Source organism: Lagenorhynchus albirostris, chromosome 20, assembly GCF_949774975.1.
Source record: "Lagenorhynchus albirostris chromosome 20, mLagAlb1.1, whole genome shotgun sequence".
In the NCBI taxonomy this organism is placed as follows: domain Eukaryota; kingdom Metazoa; phylum Chordata; class Mammalia; order Artiodactyla; family Delphinidae; genus Lagenorhynchus; species Lagenorhynchus albirostris.
In genome coordinates, this window is record NC_083114.1 from 4,013,447 (window position 1) to 4,038,483 (window position 25,037).

At 42.8% G+C, this 25,037-nt stretch overlaps 1 protein-coding gene across 1 annotated transcript in view; it reads right to left on the reverse strand.

Moving 5' to 3' along the window:
• Positions 1–25,037, reverse strand: part of LOC132510683 (protoheme IX farnesyltransferase, mitochondrial) — a 113,845-nt gene that overhangs the window by 77,550 nt on the left and 11,258 nt on the right. The window contains exon 4 of the mRNA XM_060132873.1: positions 13,767–13,891. Within this exon, the coding sequence (XP_059988856.1) occupies positions 13,767–13,891 (125 nt within the window). The remainder of the gene's footprint in view (positions 1–13,766; positions 13,892–25,037) is intronic.

Sequence of the window (25,037 nt, forward strand, 5' to 3'; positions counted from 1 at the left end):
GCTGAATTTTTTACTGTTACACTCTCCTACGCAGACATTTAGAAAGCAAATTAAGAATTCTACATTCAGTGACTATTTAGGCTTCAATCTGACAGAAATTATAAAAGTAAGCATGCAAACAAGCATGACAACGAAAGTAAGAAAATGACATGTTTACATTGATTTGACTTTCTCTTCTTGCAAAAGCAACGGCGGATTAACTGGTTAATTCAAGTGATTTTGTTAAAAGTTCACGCAAATCGTTTAAAGCTATGCTTAGAAAGTAATAAAGATATTTAGAGTATCATACTTAATTTGTATGTGGACATTTGTGGGGGAAAACATGGGCTAATGAGGGAAAGGATGATTAAGACATGTGGATAACTATTTAAATACTTGAGCCAAGAAATGCACTAATACGGAATGGCACGAAATGTAAATTAACACAGGATCTGGTCTTTTAATTTGACAGCTGTTTGACAACTGCAAAATGGAAAACTGACCTCAGACAACTGCAAATAAATGAGAGACGATTAAGGCAAAGAATTTCACATGGAATGATACAATATCCATTGTAGTAACTCCTCACAGGGGGATAGATAAATGCAGGCTGGAATTTTTATTGTCTTTGAAGGTGCTGATACTCAACGGACTTAAATTGCACAGAGAGCTGTCTGTTACTCCGTTACAATTAACGGCACTTTCTGAAATGTAACCCCGTCACCATCGGTGATAAAATAATTGTAAACACATTTGAAATTTCCAGGTGTTTCTTGAAGCAATTTTCAGTTGGCCCTCCTTGACTTTCCCTTTTGTATGCTACAACAGTGCCATACCCCCTTTCTTAAATTTGGAAATAACGAGCTCTTCTATGGTACAGCTCGCGAAAACACACGTGTCCAGGAAAGGCAGCCGCTTCATCTCCAGCCTGAGATTCACCGGCTTGATTCTATCTAACTCACTGAGATATTTTGTGCTTCACTTTTCTTGGCATGATGAAAATAAGGGGAGAAAAGTACATTCCACCATTTAGTTGTGAAGAATTCTGTTTTCAGAAGGAAGATTCTTCTATGCTTTCTTCTTCTTAAAAAAATTTTGGTAAATGATAATATATAAATTGTGTGTCCTATTTCAAAGGCTAGACTTGGGGGTGGAGTCCTCAAGGAAAATTCAATCCACTGACAGGTTTTGTTTGGAATACACAGGGTTTCAAAAAATTGAGCCAACACTTCACACTGAAAACTCAGGAAATTTCACAGGAAAACCCAAGTGTCTAGCTTGTATTGAAAGACCGCAGGTTCCAGCTGCACGGGTTCTGCATTGATCTGGGCTGAGCACAGCAGCTGCTCCCTGGTCAGGGCACTCACCCTTCAGTTTATCAAGGCCACCACACAGCCCTCAAATGGCAAATAAAACACGGAAGGAAGAGACACCAAAGCATTTGTCTCTGAAGTGGAAAAAATCACTGTGGGTAACTGAGACGAATTCCCTGTGATCACGGAAAAGGTTAAAAAAAAAAATCTCACTTCTTAGGCTTGTCTATAATCACTTTCCAGCAAGACTGTTTCCTACAAACACAATTATAGTCCCAGGAACTAGGTAGCCTAAGGGGCTGGGGGGTGCACAGCTGGATCTGCCCCCAGGTAAGTCCCTCCTCACCCCAAGACGCAATCCACAGGAAGACCGGGGTGGATGACGAGGCCAAGCACAGGTTTCCAGTTTGCTTCTTCAGCATCAACGCACTGACTGTCTTCCTCACGGACGGGCTAGGCATCCCCTCTGTGTGCCCTGAACGCCTTAACCACTCACCACAGTTGTGATTTTACCTTTATCTGTGTCATTTTTTGATTGACATCCATTTCTCCCAGCAAACCATAAGCAACAGTCATCACTGACTCATTCACACGCTGAGCTCCTACTATGTGTCGGACCGTTTTCTAGGCCCTGCGGGAAGAGCAATAGATAAAACCAAGGTCAGAGGAGAGGGACAGGAGTGCAGAGTGTGGGCCTGCCCTTGGCTCAGGGCCGGAGAAACCTGAGTGGAAGTTGGAGCGAAGCCACGTGGACACCTGTGAGGAGGCAGTGGGCACGAAGACCCCCAGACTCTCGCCAGGAGCGTTACTGATGGGCTGGGGTGAGGGCAAAGAAGCCGCGTGGCTGGAGCTGGATGAGCAAGGCTGCCAGAGGGAGGAGAGCAGCACCCAGGCGGGGGGACTTGGGGTTTTACTCTGAGTCGATCCATCCACACGCCTCTGACATAACTTCCCTCTGTTTGTCCAAGATCTTTATTTTCCCATCACAGAAAACACCCAAAATGTTCACACCAGTCCCAGCCCACAGAGTGCAGCCTCTCTACTGTCCTCAAGTCCAGGCTGCCCTCTGCCCCCAGCCCCCATTCACTCTCACCTGGATGCCCACCGCCAGTTTTCTGGTACCAGCTCTCCACATTTTCGTTGTCTCTGTCTCCTGCTCGGATGCTGGCCCTACCCATCTCCACCTGGAGACGCCAAAAGCGCGGCAAACATTACCCGCCACCCCTCTCCCCCCAACTCCACGCCGCCAAATCCAGACTGCATTATTATTTCTTTGCCAAGACCTGCTCCTTCTTCTGTGTTCCCCACCTGGGCATCATGGGTGGATGGCACTCTATCCACCCACTCCCCCGTGTCAGAAATCTACCAGGTGTGTACACACCTTTCTTTTCTGCACTAGGACATCAAATTAACGATCAAGTCCTCTAACTTGGCATCTCTCCTAACGACGCCCCTTCAAGCTCTCATGAGCTCTACTTGTTATCTGAACCGGTCTGTCCTCAAGCTTGGCGTCCCAGAAAAGCTGAATCAATTTTTATAGAAAGAAAATCTCCCCATCTCCTTTCCTCAGTCAATAAATTCCTGTTAATAAGAAGTCATAATAATTAACATTGCCTGCCCGCCTTCTAAGTACCGGGCCCCTCTCTAAGAACTAACTGCGTCATTTACTTTCTCAACAACGTCCTCTGCTGAGACAGGTTCGGTCAACCGCCTGAGTCACAGGGCTCACGGGTGGCAGATACCGAACCTCCACCAGCAGCCTGGTCAGTGAGCCTGGGCTCGACCCTCAGCCTTCCTGGCCTCTCTGAGCGGCTCCCTTGCGCCAGAGAAACAGACAAGATCACTGCCCGCGCTGAGCTTACAATCAACCAATCACCCAAACGCATCCTTACAATCGTGAAAAGCGCCATGAAGGCACGCTGCCCAGGTGATGCAGGTGCTGCTAACGCTGCTGCACTGCCTGCTTCTATGTTCATCGCGTCCTCGTCCCTGCCTGGTGTTTTCTTGTTAAAATATTTATCGCCCACCTTTTGCTTTTCCACTTAAACTCCAACAGACAAGTGACCTTCCTGCTGCCAGCACCAAGCACAGTGCCTGGCAGGACACAGGCCTGCAGGAAGCGTCTGCTGAATGAATGACACTTCAGCTGTGATCCCGGCAGACTCCATGATCTAAGACGGGGACGTGGAAGGAGGTGGGGCTGGAGAGGAAACGGACCACGCAGTGTCCGTGGGTCAAAGTCAGCGCCTTCTTCTCCACCCTTAGAGTGCTTGAGAGCCGTTACAGGTGTGATGGCTTTATGACCACCCACCATGGTTGCCCAGCACCCACAGGGTAGTCCGGCTAGGCCAGCTGCGATGCCCCACCCCTGCTGAGGCCTTCGGCCGAATCTCACAGCACAGCCCCAACCAGGGCCTCAGTCTCCGGGTCTTTACTCATGACCTTCTCTCTGCCTGGAAAGTTCCCCTCTCACACGCATCTAGCTGGTAAACACCCACCTGACCTTTGGAGGCTCTGGTCCCTTCTTGGGGAAGCTCTCCTGCCCTCCAGAGGGGGCAATGACCACTCCCGGCCCCTTCCCTGTACACTGCCTGTATTCTTCCCCTATACTAGTGTGCTTTATTATTCCACTGTACTTATTTACACAACTGTCTTCCCTACCAGGCTAGGTGCTACTTCAGAGCAGGGACTGACCTTTTGATCACTGGCAAAAGGAGCCGATGAACGTGCGAGGATCCTTCCCGAAAATGACTTTCAGGAAGAGACGACCACCTGGTACTAGCATTTCCTACTACGTAACGGCACCCTGCTTTTTTGGTCACGGGCAAATCGGAGCCTCTCTCCAACAGGCGGGGGATGCCGGGGAGACTCCAACAGCCTCCCCCCTCCCTGCCTCGGCGATTTGGACTTGAACTCAGCAGAACAAACAAAACTCTGCGCGAGTGAAAGCCAGCCCAGTCACATCTTCCTGACTTTCAAAGGCATTAAAGCAAAGTCCTGAGGCCTGATTGTTCACCACATACTTACGGAAAGCATCATTTTTTAATGCGACCTGACTTTACTTAAGCCAGAGGCATTTGGGATGGCTAAATATCTCTCTGCTGAAAAACTTAAGAACGATTTTTCTTCTTCTGCAAAAACATGTTAGACTTTGAATCCGGGGACTGTCTAATTGTTCCAGGTTAACCACATGCTTATTTAAATAAGCAATTTTGCCATTCCGTCATTTACTCAAGAGCAAGTGAAAATCAAGGAGGGAATCCAGGCTCAGTCAAAAGTGTCCTTTACTAATACCCTAATTTACAAAATCCCCGAATATTCTGATAAGAACTGAGAATCTGGTCTTAAGATATTTTTAAATTCTTAACATCCCACGTCTTGTTTAATCCCCATTATTTTAAATTAGGAGTTGACAGCATTAGCTTTAGGAGAGAGATCTTTAGTCACGTATCTTGAGCAAGCTGTTTAAGGAAATTATACACAGCACCGTTTAATCCTTCGTATTAGTTCACCTAATAACAGCAATATGAACAGTAGCAATTTTCTAGATCATCAACCATATTTTTGCTAAAAGTGGTATCAGAATAACGTAATTTTACTCAGATATATTAATGAAAATGTTAGGATAATACACTAGACTTTTATTTCAGCCGTAGTTTTCTTTTTTATAAGCTAGCAGGTAAATATCTTCTAGGATTAAAGAAATCTCCGTTGGAATAAAAGCTAAAACTGCGTATTTTCTTAGTATTTTAAGGTTACACAGCATATTTTCAGGTATAAGGATACTCTATGTTACAAGTATACATAAATCTTATTAACTACCCAATTTTCTCTTTTGTTTCATCCTATCTTTACACTCCATCATTCAAATCCTTTAGAATTTCTTTGTTCCCCCTGTGATCACTGCTTCCAAGAGAAATCTGGCATAGGATCTGAAGGAAATGCCAGAGTGAAATTTTCCTTAAGATTAATCACACAGGTAAGTAATTTCCCCTTCTTACCAAACAATATTTTCTAAAACTTCTTGGAAATCGATAAGACAGGACTGGGTGGTCGTGAAAATGTGAATTTTAGGATTTACTTAATTACTTACATACAAATTTTAAAGGTCTAATACCTTGCCTAAAGCAGTATGGAGCTCCTTAACTGGTTAGAAATAGCAACAAACAAAGGATCCTCAAAAGTCGGTTTGCATTCAAGAGCACAGGTCTAACAAATCTGTTCCACTGTCCATCTCCGACAGCCTGATTCCTATTCTTATTCAAGTGTCTGGAAGTTCAGTATGGAATTCAGAGTCATCAAATGACTCCGATTTTAAAGTGAAAATACTAAAACATTGAAATTTTTCACGTGTTAAACACTAAGAGCAGCGACTAAGACAAAGAGAGTGTCAGTATGAGATGGCTTCCCAGGGTCAGTCCTCATGGTCAAGTTTGACATCAGTGTCATCAGTCAACCAAGAGTCAACCTCACCTAGAAAACAGTGGGGCAGGGAGGCTGGCTCCGAGCAGAGAACAAACAAGCTGAAGGGATTCAGATGAAAAGCTATCAGGAAAGGCAAAACATAACTGAAGACTTGGGGAAAAAAGAAAAGAAAAGAAAGATAATTTGGGAAAAACTCAGCCTGACTCCTGCTGGGTTCAGAAGACAGGGAGCCATCCAGGCAGGAAGCAAGTTTCTAAACCTCCCACATCACAGTCAATCACAACCCGCTGCCCAGAGACACAAGCCAAGAACCACAACTCCAAAAACCTACATTAGTATCACTTCCATTAATTCCATTATGTCTCAATTAAATTCCTGCTTTTGTGATTTATCAACTTTTTTCACCAGTACTTCTTAGATTTACCAGCACTGACTACGCAACTCCACGTGGCTATGAAGTGGCAGAGGACGAATAATGCCTGCTGAGCCCAAGTCACCACATATTCCAATACCACGTGCAGGTGTCACATGCTTGAAATAAATATATACGCATATTCACGCACATGCGTATATTACAGTTTGCAAGGCTAACCCAAGGCTCTTAGTACACTGAGGAAAATATCCCATTCTCTATATTATGACCCTAACTGGAGATAACTGGAGGGTAACCAGATTCTGAAAGTGGGCCAGAAACAGACCACACTTTTATATCAATAACAATAATAACATCTAACATTAATGGAGCACTTGGCTTCTACAGGGCGTAAGTGCTTCAAATCCTCCCTGTCTCACTAGAGACAGAGACATTGCCGGCCCATGACGGTTCCTTCACCTCCAGGGCTCCGCGGCAAGGATGCCAGTCAGCTGAGGGAAGGTGACTCATTCAGTGGGAACAGCCCTATTCCGAGTGGTGCCTGGACTAACACATTTCAAGCGAGGGGAAGAAGCAGTGAACTAGGGGCCCACGGCCCACAGATTCTGCTCTCAATTTGACCAGGTTCAGATGTGTGATCAAGTTTTTTCTTCTATAGCACTGGGACGATGCCACCTCAGAGTTGTTGTAAGAAGCAAACAAAATAATGGTCAGTTAAGGTGGCATGTAAATTATAAAATACTGTCTACGAATATATGTTCAAATTATCGTCATCTTTACATTTGCTGGCCAAACTTCACCTAGAGTTATGTGGTTATGAATTCCAATGCCAAACTCACTCTACTTAGACGGATCATGCTGGAGTAAGGAATCAAATGTAATTTAGGAACTATTTGGGGTTATATCAATGCAGGGAAAGAGACTCTGCATTGAAGACGCATTTTCTTTCTGACGTTGCTCAGTAATGCTCATCATTTGCCTTATATAAAAAACATATTTAGTTGGAGACTTCTTCCCACATGCTATTCGAAGACTCTGCAAAACTGATCTAGCGCAGTAGCTAATCTGAGTCATCTGACTAAGCCACAAGTTGCGGACTGCAGAAGCCTTGGAGTGAACGCAAGTTGCCCACCAGTTAAAACATCGACATCAAACAAATCACAACATTCAGAAGAAAAATACATTTCTCATATTGATTTTTCTTACACAGACGATATGTTCTATACATCACATCGCCAGTGTTCGCTGACATCAGCCTTCCTCCCCCAGAATACAACACCGAGTTTCCTAACCACTTCTGTTCAACATGGAAGATGAAAGTCAACTCCTATTGCTCAAGGCAGACTGCAGAGTCAAAACAAAAAAAAATCAGAGAAGGGGAAAACAGAGAAAGATGCTTTAGATATTAATCTCATATTCACTGAGAAAACAGGAAAATCTTTATCTGTCTCTCCTCTCACAGTTTAAAAGGCTGTGAATTTTCTTTTGCCCTACTCACCCTATAATTCAGAGCTCTTTATCCAAAGCTCTTCCTTTTTACCTTACTTCAGCCATGAAAAGTCTCTCAAGTACTGTCAGTATCAAACAAAGAACAGGTCTCTTCTTGACCCTATTTTATTCACACCTCTTGATCTCTTTCATTTCCTTTCATAAAAATTCTTCAACATTCTGATACACTAGATCCCAAAGATAACATGACCTTATCTCCTTTACCTCTCTAATTATAACCTACCTCTCAGATCTGAAACTCTACTTACGTTTTGTGCCTTTCTTGTAATTTTCTCCAAAATAAAGTCTCTGAGAACATCAATAGTTCTTCTTAGAGCTCAGTCTAGGTTATGAATTCATTCATCATTTATTTCATCTTTCAAAGGAGTCATTTTTTGAAATCCCATGAACATAGATTTAAACAAACAAGCTAATACTTACAAAATGCTTAGAACCTTACTTGGCAGCTGGTTAAGTGCGAAATAAGTGTCAGCTGCGACTACTGTTATTATGGAAATCTCTTATTACTCTCCCTGGCTTCCCCCATAAATATTCCTTTTTTTCCCAGTATGACTTCCTTTGGAATTTCACCCTCCTGGCCAGCTATATGCTGTGGGAAGAGGTGATGATGGTCAGACAAGATCAGTAAATCATAATCACTGGTCTCAAGGAGTTCAGCGTTCCCTAGGGATGAGCTACAGATGAATAATTTCACTGCAACACCACAAGAGCCTATTAACCACAGTTAGGAAGTGATAGACTGGGAGCACGGTCACAAGGAAGAAGGGACACTGAACTGTCACAGACAGGAGAGCAATGACCCATAGTTTGGAGGGATAAGGAGGCCGACTTTGGCTCAATAGGAGGAAGACATTTCGGATCATCAGGCTGCCCATCAATAGAGCCAGTTACCCTGAAAGTAAGTGGCAACTGTAGTATTCAGTATGCCAGGGATATTATAAAAATTAAAGAGATCCAACACAAAACGAGTCACCAAACTTCTTGAACAATCTACGAACAGCAGAGTAATAATGGAGGAAAATATTCTTGGTCTTATTTGCAGGCGCACACACAGCACCACAATTAGCCTGACAGTAGATCCAACACGTAACTACAGAGAGGGTGAAGGTGAGGCAAGCCAGTTGACCCGGGTCCAATCAGTGTACTTGGGAGTAGAAAAGCCAGAACCCAAGCCCAAATCATTTGATACAAAGATGCTTTTACCACACCACACTTATAGTGAAAGATGGAAGGCGTAGGTGGGCTATGAAGAGAGAGACACAGGATTTCTTGTCTAAACTGAGTTAAAGGGGCATTGTTAATAATTACACGAGGAACACCAGCATAAACCAGGCCACATGGTCACTCCAGCCATCAGTGGGCAGTTACGTAAGAAGAAAGGTGAGCCAGAGACTGCCCGAGGCAGGAGCTGTAGCCAGGATCTAGAGTGAAACCAAAAGTAGAAATCATCAAAGCCGTAGTTCTCAACCAAGTCCCCAAGCAACATTTGGCAACGTCTGAAGACATTTTCAGGCGTCACAACTAGGGGGTTGGTGCTAACAGCATCCAGTGGGCAAAGACCAGGGACCATGGGAAACACCCCAGGATGCACAGGACAAAGTTTTCCAGCCCAAAACAGTCAAGAGGGCCAAGACTAAGAAACCCTGTATTAAAAATTAAAAGATCTGACTGTATAAACATATGAAACATCTGCACTTCAAAAACAACCCCAAAAAACCGCAGAAAATATTCCGACCTTACGTGAGAAAAAATTAATCCAATCTACGTACTTCGAGACTTCTTAAACAAAGGCAAGCATCGGACAGCAAAATGGGCAAACAGAAATGGCAAATAAGCATTTAAACAGTCTCCCCAAATAAAAAACCACTCTACCTCCTGAGGAATCAAAACACTTTGAATTAAAAGGACACATCTAAGGTCACCTATAAACCCAGCATAGATTTTCCAATACGCAGCGTCAGTGATGAGCTGTCACACACTGCCAAGTGGAAGCGTAAGTTGATTTGAAGCAAACAAACAAAAAAAGACCTTCAGGGAAGAAATTAAGCTGTACTTAAAATACATATCTTTTTTAATTTTAACTTTTTATTTTGAAAACTATGTATCTTTTAATACAGGGGCACAATTCCAGGAATCTACCTAAAGAAATAGTTGTGGACATGTTCAAAGATTCAGCTACAAGAATTTCAGCTCAGCATTATTTATTTGGGCCAAAATTGAAAATCCCTAAAATGTCAAATAAGGAGAAACCAATTAAACAAATCATGGTATATCGATATAGGACTCTTAAAATCATGCTATATAGCAAATATCGACATGGAAAGACATTCATGACATACTACTTAAAAGAAAAAATATATAGAAAATATACATATTATATATATATCATTTCTGTGAGAAATTAATATGAAGGTATGTGCGTGAAAAAAAGTCTGCACAGTAATAACATAAATGACAATGGTAAGTGGTGGATCTATTTGGGTGCTGGGATACAAGCTACTAGAGCAGTGGATCTATTTGGGTGCTGGGATGCAAGATACGAGGGCAGGGATTTTTGCTTTTTCTCTGCTGTGACTCACACAAAACAGTGCCTGGCACAAGGGGACATAAAATAAAAAATGTTACTGTTATTTTTACTTACAGTTTCTCACTGATGTGCAATAAACACTTTACTTTCATCATAATTTTAAATGTTGCTTTTAAAAAGAATAATTCAACGGCAAAACAAAACGTTTTACAAACAGAAATGGAAATAATGCCACCTACCCCACAGGGTTGTACGGCTTAAGTAATAATTTATGTAAATACGCTTTGTAAACTCTAAAGCATTGTATGAATATTAGAAATTAATTATTCTGCTAAGATCATACATTCCAGCATTAAATCATTTTCATAAATGCTTTGGCTGGTAGCCTTTCTCTCAGCAATTTCACTTCCAGTATTTTGTCCTTTAAAAACAGAGGTGCGTGTGGCATTACTTGTAGAAGCAAAAAGTTGCAACCGTAGAGGATTGGCTGGGAAAGTTGTGGCACACCCATAAAATGGAATCACTGTTAAAATTCATCCTGTAGAAATGCACTTACTGACATACACTCTTGACCTTTATTAAAAAAATTCATATATGTGTAACATAAGTAAAATAATCCCCAATACAGCTTATTACTACAGTATCCGTTACGTCAAATAGCCAAGAGCTGTGATGATAATTTTCTGATAATTCTTATCTTTCAACTTGTTAATTCATTCTAATTGAATTTATTCAGCTTCTTCCTTTTGGTCTCTCGTTTTACAAGATTCAATCAGTCAAAGCCATCTATATAACATTTTATCTTCCAGTCGCTGAATTTTATGGATTGCTTTCATCCTTGGAAGGCATTCCCGCTTTCAAGCTGCCCTATGGCTTTAAATGAAGTATGCATATGGTTTACAAAACATGGGTGTAAAATTCCTTTTTATATTGTCATGTTAGTGGTTTCTTACATATACATGAATCTCTTTATGCATTAGTCAGGACTTCATAAATCAGAAGCTAAACCTCATTCTCCCTCCTTAAAAGAAATGTAAGAACTGTTTTCCAACGCTTTATTTTTCCTACTTTCACAAAGAGAGATCACAGAAGCAGGGTACGAAGAAGAAATCCTCAGAACTAAATGAATAACAGCTAAGAGAAGTATTAAAAAAATGTGAAATGCTACTTGAATCCTATTATAAACGTGATGGAAGGACATTTTCTCCCTATAGAACTCTATCAGAAGCTGGAGAATGTTCGGGCACACCAACCACACATCTGCATTCTTTCAGTTGAACACCAGCTCCCTCAAAAAGGCAGGAAGGGACTTCCCTGGCGGCCCAGTGGTTAAGATTCCATCCTTCCAATGCAGGGGGCGTAGGTTCGACGCCTGATCGGGGAACTAAGATCCTACATGCTGCGGGTCGCAGATAAAAAAAAGCAGGAAGCGCTTCCTTTTTGCCAAGGACTATTTCTTTCTTTATCTGCTGGTCAAAAACTCAGGCAAATTCTTGTGGCCTTGTGCTCTTCGTTCTGCTTACACTAAAGAAAAGCACTAATGAAAATCACCTCACATTCCCTTATTTTAATTTTATGAGACTGCTTAACAACACTAGAACTAAAATATTTCCAACGTTATTTAGAAAATACTGTAATTTAAGAAGCTAACTGATACCATAATAACCATGAAATTCGACAGCAGTGGAAACCATTGAGATTTTTAAGTAATTACAAGGCTTCCCAATGAAATCACAGTCCAAGGCAAGAGGAAGGAAGCAATGTGATGAATACAGTAAGATGAAATTATTCATGCGTCCAATAGCACTGATGAAGGGCGGACGCCACGCCCAACGCTGCTGCAGAGGGTGTGAGAAAGTTCCAGAAGAAGAGGAGGACGGCTGTGTGCGTGAGAGGTGGGCCAGGCGAGGAAACCAGCCTACGGAGGTGACAAACGGAAGCGACAGGCACTGCCACTTGTCAGCACAGAAAGAACCCCACCAGTTTAAAACCAACAGAACCCAACTCACCCCCTGCAGCAAACGTACTTCCTACAGACTGCGAACTAACATAGCCATCTAAACTCATTTAAACTTCTAAAATTTCTAAAACCTTGGTTTATGTTCAGCTTCCACATATTTCTGCCTAAATGTAAATCATTTATTTCCTCCAGATATTTCTTTGCTACAACTGAAGGGTTTTTCCCCGTGATGAATTCTTGAACCACCTTTTTCTTTCTGGTGGTGGTGGGAGCGGAGGCAGGCAGCTCCAACTCAAGGCCATTCTGTATTATCTTTTATAATATTGGGGCATTTCTGAACCATTTGATGCTTATTAGTTTCTTGTTGTTTTCTGAGTCTCCACACTTTTGTCTGAAGCCTCTATTTAAAAATCCGTGTAATTGAAACAGAAGACAGCAGTTAATATCCCAAGGATAAATGCAGTTCTTCAATTTTTAAAAGGAGCCTGAAAACTAGAATGTTTTCCTGGCTTAATCTTTTGACCCAGATTTACAATTACATAAAAGTAATAATTTAAAAACTATTTTGAAACCTAGACCCCAAAATAGCCACATAAATCCATTTTGCTTGTACTGCTTTTTATTCCAATTTTCATTAAAAACATGTTCATTGTGAAACCATGACCGTTCTCTTAGCCAGGGAATATGGGAGGGCAGCAAAGGGTAGGAGCAACTTGGAAGAGATGGCATCATGGTTTACAGGAGAGACAAAGGAGCAGGGCTGTCTGAACCTCACTGTAAGACTGTTTTGATGCTTAAAATTGTAACAGAAAATTAACTTCATTTGAAATAGATGGATGGATCCTTCTCCAAAAAGCTGGTAACACATTGTAAACACCACAATGATGTTCGGCATCACCGAATGAAAACACTCATGTTTTTCAGACTACCAACTCACGCATGCACTCAGCCAAGCTGTTTTCCTGCTGGTAACTTGGATGCCAGTTTTAAAACCGTGCCAACTCCTCTTGGGTGTTCTGGTGATGAAAATGACTTTCTTTACGTTTTAGCCAAGACTTTTCCACCACAGCATCTTATGAGAAAGCCACAAGGCTGGGGCACCCCACAATGACCAGGCGGAGGGAAAAAACTATTTTAGAGAATCACTTTGATGTTTAAAATAATACATAATAGGGAGGGGAAGATGCATTAAAAATAATGTGCTAATTAATTTTTTGATATATTCTGACTCCACACACCAAGTTTACTGAATACTGAATTTTTGATTTTTTTTTTTAAGCTGGATATGCTTGTTTAAAATACACTGTTTTGCATAGTGGTGGTTTAAAACGCAAACAAGTCAAACCAAAGAAAGAACAGCACATAATAATGTAAGCGCAGGGGAATGTACCTGAAGTGGGTAAGAGGAGAAAGTCTGACGGCCCTAAAACACTTCCTAACCCCGAATCCTGGTCATTTGAGGCAGATACTCTAACACTCTCTCCCCTGAAAATATGTGAAAACCTTTCCCCTCAATAGAAAAGACAAATTGATTCTGTGTCCCAGACCTTGTAGGACACAGGTTCACAGGACCTTCCCAGTTACAGGTGCAAGCCTGGAAGGTTTTTTTTTTTTTATGTGACAATATCATCATCTAAGAAGTAACAAAATTGTGATCCAGCTGAAAGGTGACACACTGACCTGATTGATGGAGTTGGCAGCGCAGGAAGCCAGGCCAGTTCCGACAAAAGTCAGCAGGAAGCAGGGCCAGTCAAAAGGTGCTGGGGCCAAGGCAAATCCGGCTGAGGTGGTGCTGACCACAAGGGCTGCAACACAGAAACAGAGCAGAGCTCGTCACCACGCAGGGCCAGACGGTAACGGCCAAGCAAGCCCCCTCCATGTGAAACAATTCACTACAACAACATGACCTGTAGGCTGATCTTTCATTAAAAAAAAAGTTTTACAAAACATTTTTCTGATTATAAAAACTATATGTGTTCACTATAGAAAAACGCCAATTTTCCTTTAACTCCATTACACTCAAAAGTGAAAAATAAGATAGGTATTTCAGATCCAGTCATTCACTTATTCACTCAACAAACATTTACTGCACACCTAACCCACAATCGGTACCGTGCTGGACATGAGGCATTGTTCTGAGCAGGTCAGGCTCTTTTTTGCCTCAAGGTCCTTGTACTTTTTGTTCCCTCTGCCTCTTCCCATAACTGGATCCTTCTCGCCCTTCAGATCTTGTCTTAAATATCACGTCTTAGGGAGAACTTCCCTGACCATCTCACGTGCGGGAGGCTCTCCCCAGGTACATCACCCTTCAATTTCCCTCCTGGTACTTGTCACACTCCAGCGCCTCCATGGAATATAAGCCCGTGGAGGCAGGAGCCCTAGCCATACCTACCTAGCAAGAGATGCGCAAAACTCAAGCAGCACCCTCCTTTGCGGAGGCTTGTCACTCTTTCCAGACATCACAACATCAACCGCTAAGCCTTACAACAGGCTGTGTTCTAGGATCAGTCATCTTGTTTTGCACAACTCAGCAGCCCTGAACATGGGTTCAGTGGCTCCTCACGTGTCACCCCATGTGTGGCGACAAGCCAGGACTGGGAGAAGAGTTCTCAACACCCAGGCTCCTTCCCAGCAGTACCCGAAGAACAAAGGGCCCATGGTGTCAATGCGGGAATTCAAAGGAAAAGAGACAGCAGGGTTCTCCCTCTCAAAGTGGAACTCAGTAAATTGCTTCTCTCCATAGAGTAAATCAGTTGAAATAATTCTTGACTCTATTTTGAGACCTTGAATCTTAGACCAAAAGTAGACTACTGGGCTTCCCTGGTGGCTCAGTGGTTAAGGATCCGCCTGCCAACACAGGGGACACATGTTCGAACCCTGGCCTGGGAAGATCCCACATGCCACGGAGCGGCTAAGCCCGTGCGCCACAACTACTGAGCCTGTGCTCTAGAGCCCGTGCACCACAACTACTGAGCTCGTGTGCCTAGAGCCCGTGCTCCACAACAAGAGAAGCCACCACAATGAGAAGCCCGCGCACTGCAACGAAGAGTAGCCGCCGCTCGCCGCAACTAGAGAAAGCCTGCATGCAGCAACGAAGACCCAACGCAGCCAAAAATAAACAAATAAATTTATTTTTAAAAAAGTAGACTACTTATAAACATCTATGGTAAGTTAAAAGAGTGTAGAAAATCCATGATAACTTTCTCAATATATAATTAGTAAAATCTAGAGTCACCAAAATAAAAAACAACTTTAGATGTCTCTAAATATCCAGGTCAATATTTTGTATTGTGATTTATAAATAAGTTTTAAAAATCAATTACCACCATAGTGGAAAAGATAGCAACATAGTCACTGAACTGTCAAGCTAAAAATACTGTAAAAAGAAAATTCACTTTGTTTAAAATTGAAAAGGGTATGCAGACACACAAAAGCAGTGTTTTTCTTTTTATCTGCCCCCAGAGCATGACTGGGTAATGGACAATAAACACAGAAAACACATCAAATTTTTGACTGATGGGTCAAGTGGTAAGTTGAGAAGAGACAGAAAACAGTTTACAAAAGAATGACAGAGAGAAAAGGACAATTTTTTTTTTTGGTTTTTGGTTTTTTTTTTTGTGGTACGCGGGCCTCTCACTGTTGGGGCCTCTCCCGTTGCGGAGCACAGGCTCCGGACGCGCAGGCTCAGCGGCCATGGCTCACAGGCCCAGCCGCTCCGCGGCATGTGGGATCTTCCCGGACCAGGGCACCACGAACCCATGTCCCCTGCATCGGCAGGCGGTCTCTCAACCACTGCGCCACCAGGGAAGCCCAGGACAACGTTTTAGTAAGACTTAGCAATGATTAAATTTACAAAATGGAAATACTGCCTCATTTAAAAATATACAAATTGTAAACGGTAATACACATTAAAAAATGTGTATTTTTTTATAATACAGGGGCCATTATTTTTTATAATACAGGGGCCAGTATTACTAAAAAGGAAGAAATCTGAATTTTGTAACACATTTCTAAAAAAAAGATCAAAAGCTAACAAAGAATGTATTTATACTTACTTCATCAAAGCAATTAATTTAAAGAAAGGAAAAGAAAATTGATAAATTGTAAAACTGACCAAAGCAATACTCTCACACAGCACTGCCACAATGGTAATTAAACTGTTCATTGATTTCCTGGGATTCATTACATGGAATCACTTTGCAGCACCAGGATCTCATTAACAGTGAATGTAATATATTCTTTCATTCACAGCACTTGAAATTATATTTTATTTGGTAATCTCATATTGTCCCTTCACAAATAAACATAAAATCAATGTTGCCAATGAAGTGTGACCCATCCAACAGAAGCCCAGAAGCGCTGTCCTGCAGGCCCAGGGGTGACTCTGGAGGTCCAAGGAAGAGGGATACCCCTATCCCGATGCACCCACTCCCACCTGCCCCTGGCTCGTGGGTGGAGGTCCAGCCCAGCCACAATCACCGCCATGCAGAGACTCAGCAGCCACCTAGGGAGGTGCATGGTGACAAAGGCAGCCCTGACACCTAGCACAGCTGCAGCTCTACCCACAACTCTTTTTGGAACCATCAGGCTGGACCTAAGACTGGTCAGGGCCACGTCCTCCCAGATGCCGTCGCTGACAAGGAGTGACCAGATGCGGTCTCTGGTCTGCCTGCCTCCTCCAGGGAGAAGCTCTCTATAATTAAAAACAGGTTGTTAGATTTTCAAACAGTCGCAAGCAGGCACACCCTGGCTGGCCTAGAAGAAAGCAAGCCTCCCCGTGTGAGCTACCTGAGGACCACATGGCAAAGAAGCCCAGGCGGCCGCTAGGAGCAGAGTGGTCCGGGGACCTCAGACGCAGAGATGCAAAGGTATGAGTTCTGCCAGCGGCCCCCGAGCCCCAGGGGAGAAGCACGGCCCCGGCCCACAGTGATTTCAGCCCAGGGGGACCCTGAGTGGAGGATCCGGCCAGGCCACACCTGGACTTCCGACCTTTAGGAACTACAAAGTAAGAACCTCGTGCTGTTTTAACCTGCAAAGTTTGTGGTATTATGGCTTGCAGTAAGAGAAAACGTGTGAAACTGTAACAAGGGTGGCACTTAAGGAAGACTAGACTTCAGGACACAGAGGACTGACCGGAGTGGGGGAAAGCTCGCTCAGGAACCATGCAAAGGCCACTGCAGGGAACCAGGTGGGCAGGGAGAGGACCTGGCAAGGGTGGCGATGGTGCAAACACAGGTGGCGTGAGGGATCTTAAGGCAGTGACACGGGCCTTCAATATGGAATAAGCGGAATGGGTACAAGCAGAGGAGCGAAACGCAATTCAGTGACTCCAAGAATAATAAAGCCCTAAAAGGTCAGAGGGAATTTAGGGTCAACTAGTCTCATCTCTGTCCTGATGGAGGAATGGACACTATCCCCGGATCTGGCAACAGGAAGCGGTTTCTCCCCAGGCAGCCCTGCACAGAAGGGCTCCAGCTGTCGGATGGGTCTCTCTCTCTCTCTCCCAGATCAAGTCAGGACGACTCCCTCTGGATAGAACCCTTGTCTCTGGAGCAACACCGAGTTAACCTCTCTTAGTACAACCTTCAATCATGCAAATGCCACTACCTACAGCCTCTGTCTCTCCAGGCGTACTGTCCACGGGACAGCCACGCGGAGCCTCCATGCTCCTGTCCACACTGAGGGACACCTTTTAGAGAAACACTGGTTTCTAGTATAACAAAAGCACTCAGCACAGTGCCTGGCAAGTAATAAGGACTTAATAAGCAGTGCTCTTGGTAATTATTAAAATGCGCTTCAAGATGATGTATTTTTCCAGCCACTATGCTTAGACTTAATATTTCAAAGTGGTGTCTTAAGGAACTCTGAGAAACAGCAAAACACTTCACACAAGCTCCACGCGCCTCTGTCTTAGAACGTCCAGGGGAGTGCCCGGAGTGCAGTCCTTAAGAAATGTGGACTAACCATGATAGTGATAAAAACAAGACCTACATTTGTGAAGCACTTTGCAATGCCAAAGTGCCTTTACATTTATTTAAATCCCGGAAACACTGCACTTATGGGAAGAAAACATGAGAACTTTCACTTATATTTGACTTCTCAACCCTCTCTTTTAAAACACACTTTGTATATCTTAAAATGAATATAATACATTGGTGTAAGAATACATGAATTTTACTTACAAGTAACTTTACATTTTTGTTATATATGACATATTTATATACAATAGCATAAACATTTTATAAATATACACACGTGCACTTAAAACTGTTTTACTGATAAAGTACACGACTAACAAACTTTGCAGAAGCTTGCTCTAAAATGAAAAGCAAGGCAAGCATTGGTGGGTATTACGTCTGATTTTATACACGGAGATCCAGGCGTCAACCAGCGGCAGTGAACTCAATCTACCGTCTAACCCAGAGTTACACGCTTTAGGCATAATATTTGGCTCTCTGTTTTATGGGATGTACTGTAGCAAGTACTCCAAAGACTCATTTTCAGAAGAAAATTCCGCTAAAGGAAGGGAAGATATACACACGCACCACCCAGCTGATGACAAAACCACCACCAGGCCAGCAGGGCTCGCAGGACACGGCGTCCCTGCGCATAACCCACGACGCCCCTGCAGCACGGGTCTCAAGGGGGACGGCCACAGGTCCCAAGGGGGACGGCCACAGGTCCCAGAGGAGGGAGCCCCGCGCTGCGGGGACGCCGCCTGCACGTCCTGCGTGCACGCGTAGCCAGGCTCCCCAGCTCCAGCTCACAGTGTGCTTTCCAGGGCAGCCGGGAGCCACTGAAGGGTTTCGCCTTTTCCAATAAGCAATAGGTTTTCCCGCAGCAGCAGCTTTGTCAGGAACGATTTTTTTTTTTTTTTTTTTGATAAAGGCTCAATACTCTGAGAACTGTTGGTCTCTGAGCATAAGCATAATGGAGGTGCTTTCTCTTCTGAGATCGTCATTTAGAAATAACTCTAACGATTATATTCACACACTGGTCATCTACATCCTGCTTTATCTCTGTCTTTCAAGGCCTCGCTATTTTTCAGCCCTGGCCCCAAAAGAATTAAGTGAAAAACAAAACTCCAATAAGTCAATTTGGATAGTTATCAACTCTGATAAAAGATCTGCTCAAAAGATTGAAACCACTGGCTAAATGAGAGTTTGAGATTCTCTATAGATTTCAAATTATCCTTGTGATCTATTACATCTCATTATCCTTGATAGCAGATACTATGCAATATTATAACCCAAATCCTACAAGCCTGTGATGAATCTCTTGAAAGCTCTTTTATGTACAAAGCTGCCCAAGAACAGGCGGTTAATGAATTTGTACGTGGTTTTGTTCACCGGTGCCTCCAAGCAATGGAATGTTTTTGTTAGCAGATCTCAAAGTTCAAAATTATACACCTTAATTCAGAGGCAAGAATTAAGTTTTTTCTGATTTTCAGACGAGCATGTATTTTTACTTGGTAGCTGTACTTAATGATTTCTTCCTCTCTCTTCATTTCTGTTAACACCGTAAGCTTCAAATGGTTCAATGTCTAATTTAAGAGTTTTTAGCCTCCACAGCTTGGCCGTGTTCCGCGACCGTCCCAACGGTTATCTTACCCACACGTGTACGGAGGAAGGTGGCGACTTCTACGTTTATTGTTATGTTCAGATGAAAAGTCAATTGATGAGAGACACGGTACTTTCTTCTCAGCTACATTAAAGCCTGTCAATCAGGGGGTAACTGATTACAAACCATAGCCACTTCTGGTTAAAAGATAAAGACTTTTTAGTGGAGATTTTTAATAACACAGCTGCAAAACTAAGAACTTGCCGGGCCTTCTAGTTTTCCCCTTTCTTTTTTTCATACTCAGTGACCAGAGCTGGTCTTAAAAATCCTAAAACCAAATTAAAACCCCTAACTTCAAATTTACTGAGCAACACTGTTACCAAAAGGAAACATTTAAGTACAGTCCCGAGGAAGCGCTGGGTTTGCACCCAAACGGCATTCAGAAAAGGAAGATGAAATTGCTATCAGGTCGGTGATACACATAAATAAAACACATAAATAAAAGCTGTTTATATCCAAGTTAATTATGCAACACCGAGTGAGGCCCTAAGAGTGTTCTTTCAATCACAGTTTTTCCTTGAACCATCAAAGATTTTCTACTTTGTCGTCCTATTTTTAGTTTTCCTTTTCAATAAAGAAATTTTTCTTTTCAATATACTTACTAACCAACACTTTACAACCTTTGTAACTAACTAAAAAACGTTTCCATAAAACTGATGCTTATCAAGCTTTTAAGAAGTAAAAACACTTTTTGAAAAATGAGTTTGGCAAGAAGAAACAGTTGAGCACTTTTCATTAAAATAACGAAGATTTTTCTCAGTTTCCTATCAATGACAACAGGTGAAGGTGACACTATACAAAGCAGACAGAGGAAATCTAGGGGCCCCAGGTCATCTAGTTCAAGTACAATACTTTTCAGTCACCACTAAACATTTCAACTATTATATCACAGTAAAATAATTATTTGTAATTAAAAGGCTAAGCTGTTCCAAATTCTACAAATGGTGGCAACAGAGTTCATTAGTTTTCTTTTTTTCCCATCGAGCTTCTGCTTTTTGAGCACCTATTATGGGCAGAACAGGAACGAGGCCCTGGCAATGCAACAAGGCAGGAAGATGGATGTGGTCCCAGGCCTCCTGGTGCCCACAGGCCGGAGAAGATTCAGACAAGCCAGCAGGCATGGCCACAGAGCGTGGGAGCATGTCAGAGGGTGCAGTTGCGGACGGATGCCGTGAGGGAGGTGAAGGGCTCCCGACCGAGTGCCCGCTCACACTGAGCTCAGAGGTGTGACCGAAGGCTGAGGAGGAGCTGGCCTGCGATGGGGAAGCGGGGAGACGTGACTGCGAGAGGCAGGGCGACGGCAAGGACAAGGCCGCAGGGTGACGGAGCGCCAGACAGACCTACCCTCCTCCCCTGCCTGTGTGAATACAGATAAAAAGCGGGCCCCTGTATTTTTTTTTTAGCAAATCACTGATATGTTAGCACTCCTCTTTTCATTCTTAACTTCTCAATTCACTATCCACCCCCTTAAGATATAAAAAAATAATGGTATTGAGCAAAAACTACTTTTAGTACTTAGAGATAACCCTGTAACATTCTTTTAAATTCACTTCTGTAAGTTTTTCGTTCCTTAATCTTAATAAATGAGATGCTACCATGTTTCGCTTTGAACTGGAAACCAAGCCCTTGATAATACCCCCAAGTGCTAATTAGGCACCTGGGCATTTCTGACCTGCAGGGTTGGGAAGCAATCGTCTCGTCTCCTCCAGAGATGCACTAACCCGCCCTCCACAGAGGAGGGAGGCCTGCTTGCGTTTGCAGAGTCTAAGAGGACTCCCAGGTGCCACGGTGATGGAGCCGTCCACTGATGGGGGGGAGGGTCGGGGGAACAGGCAGAGGGGAGAAGAGGCAATGACAGGTGAGAATTCAGATAAATTCGGTTTGCAGGAAGTTGCTGAGTTCCCACTTGATGAGAACTAAAGCTCTATTTTTTTCTGAAATGGAAAGCAAGGTAGTTTGCTGAGAATGAAGATGAGGTGGTACAGAGGTGGTGAATGAGTTCTCCAGGTAAGAAGAGCTCCTCAAATATGTTCTGGGGACCACGCCTACCAGGGCCCTCTGTTAAAATACAGATTCCTAGGCCCCATCCCAGACCTTGAGGGAAGGGGCTTATGGAGATGAAGCCCAGAAATCTGCATTATAACAAGCGATTCGAGGAGTTTCAGAACCACTAAAGATAGTGAAGTCCCCTAGGTCGATGATGGAATTTGGGGTGAGGAAGAAAACTTAGGATGCCAAAGCCTTCAGTGACTGTTAAATGCAACAAAGAAAGGAAAGAGGAAATTCCATGGGACCACCTGGCTCGTTCCCTTGTTTAGCTCAAGTTTCACTGTCAACCTAAAACCTACACTTGTCAAGGTAGTCTTGGGCTGGGTGGCCTTCCTCACTGTACAGTCCAGGGTTGACAACTCCCCAGCACAAACTAGGAGTCTCAAATGTGTATCTGATTATCAAGACGACAGGGAAAGACTGCCGACAGATGGCTACACGTCCACAACCACCACTGGGAAAGTGCATGTTGAGGTGGCAAAGCAGTCTTCATTTAAACACGTTACATGTGAAGTGCACGTGTGGTGTAGTCCCAGAGCAGACCTAGGGGTGCTGTTCTATTTTCTTTGGAAAACTGGGGGTGAAGAGGTGGGCAGCCCTGCATCCTCTTCCTGGGAGGGGATACACTGCATAATGAGACAGCCCGGTGGGTGCTATGAGAATACAGAGAAGCTGGATACCGACAGAGTTGACTAGGCTGGACTTCAGATGCTTTGGCTTTTTAAATGATAGAGGAAAGAATTTTTTACAACCTCCCTTTTAGCTGTAAAGCCATGCTGTACAGTCCTGGCCAATGAGATATAAGGAGACATTCCTATCAAAAGCTTCCCTTCCCAAGTAAAAAGGCAGCACGGCTTGAGGGCTCTTAGTTCCCTAACCAGGAATCGAACCCACATCCTCGGCAGTGAAAGTGTAGGATCCTAACCACTGGACCACCAGGGAAATCCCTAAAAAGGCCAAGTCTCATAAGGAGGCTTCTGCTTTTCTACACCATCCCCTTTCTTCATTCTTTCTGCCTGGAACATAACATGATGATGGGGGAGTGGCAGCTATCTTGTGGTCTTGAGGACAAAAGCCACAAGCTAATGACAACAGAGCAAAAAACAGCAGCCAGCTATGTAGACAACATCCTTGAGCACTAGTTCTGGGCTCCTAATTTCAGACTCAAGAGAGTAATAAACCTCTCTTGAGGTTTATTACAAAAGAGTAATAAACCCTTTATTTGCTTAAGTCACTGCTCTTCAAGTTTTCAGTTACATGGAGCTGAGCCCATTCTCAACTCATAGCTTTTTCTCCTTCTCTTCTTTAAAGTTGTCAATGTTTTTTTGAGAATGATTATCATCCACGTGAAATTTATCTCTACATTCTTCGAGCATCTACCACACCTCTTACACTTACAATCAATCCAAATAACATCAAACTGAATTTAAAACAATTATATCAATAGAAAACAGAATAGCCGAGATAAATGCATTTTTCATCTAACTTAGAACACTGGCTGAGGCATCTACGTGGCCCACTCCTACCAGAAACCAAATGAAATGATGGAATAAAAATGAAAATTGGAGAAAAACCTACATCAGCAATAAATTAAGTAAAGAGAGGATACTAAAACCCTCAAGAAATGTTTGTTAAATACAGTGCAGATGAGGTGAAATTGAAGACAGTTGCTGAGAGCTGACTTATTACTTTCACTATTTGAATAGTAGAAAATTAGACTACCTTAATACCAAGTGGGAAGAAAATGGATAAATATGGGAAATAAAGGCTATCTGACGGGACCCTGTCTTCCTGGCTGCTGTGGAGGGTGAGGGACCAGAAGCAGAGGCCAGGGTGGACCACGGCGACATGGACCCACTTCATGCAACAGCAGGACTGTCTGGAGGCAGCTGCATCACAGCTGGAGGGAGAGAAGAGCAGTCACACCAGAGAGAAAGCAGGGCCTGGCCCAGACGTACTTCTCACAGAGCCGAGGCAGAGATGAATCTGAGGACCTTAACCCAAAGAGCAAGCCCCACACCAACACTGCTCCTGCACAGCGGGTATGCCCAGCAGGCGGGGGCACAGGGGCAAAAGCTGGGCACAGACACACTGTGTGCTGAGCATGGAAGCGGATGGCACGAGAAACCAGACTTGGGAAAAAATAGGATGCTGGCTCTGTGGTTTCAAAAACACGTTGGAAAAACCTTTTCAGAGAAAAAGTTCCCTTGCTGGTTGCCTCTGTGTCTCCTTTGGGCCACAGGAATGTTTTACCAGTAATGGAAACTGAGAGCCTCTATCCTCAAGCTTAAAATGCAAGAGAAGTCCAACAACACCACGTCAAACTGGGTGGTAGGTTATCATGTGCTTTTGTGTCTTCAGACAACACTACTTATTAAAAGAGAAGGTCATCAAAAACAGGGTGAGCGCAGGGACACAAAAAGATATGCACAGAATCAGAATTTTTTAAAAAGTACAGAAAGCATTTACATTATGATCTTACTTTTGTTTAAAAAGCAAAAATATCTGAATGGCATGTATAGAAAAACATTCTAGAATACACCAAAATCATCAAAATGGTTATTATTTTGAGAGGGTAGACTTATAAGGAGATTCCATTCGTCTTACTTTTGCTTATCTATTTGTTCTAAAAGTAAACACATACTAATAAAAATACTGCTTTAACATTTAACAAGTATATAAATATTAAGGTATTTATTTCAAAATATATATTAAAATTTTAAAAATTAAAATTCTACTCAACTAATATTTTTATGAAAATGAGAAAAATCCTTTACGCAGTATCTCAGAGCTGATGATTACAGTACGTTGACTTTTAAAAACTACAAGCAATCTAAAATAAAATTGTATCCTCTATTCTTGTTGTTTTTTTTTTTTCCTTTTAATAAAAAGCAGCATTCTAGGTTCTAGGGGAAAAAAAATCTATACACTGACAGACTGTAGTTTATATCAGTTCCATGGACAGCCTAATCTATTGGTTCCAATAAACAATCTATTTTAGTATTCTGGTCTCAGAAAATGTGTTGTAGCTTTTCAGCACAGACATTATTCAGGAAAAAATTTCTGCTTTTTATTGACACATATTAAGTATAAACTCAGCTGAATCACCAAAGCTTCTTATGATCCTAATCCAAATAAAATTTCTTCACCCCAGTGTGGTCCTTGCAACAAACTCCAAAAACATATTGTAAATAGCTCAGCTGGCAAGAGAAACTCAAGGGAGACATATTATTACTTCTTTATAAACTCAGTCTTACTTCCTTTCACAGAAAAAAAAAAATC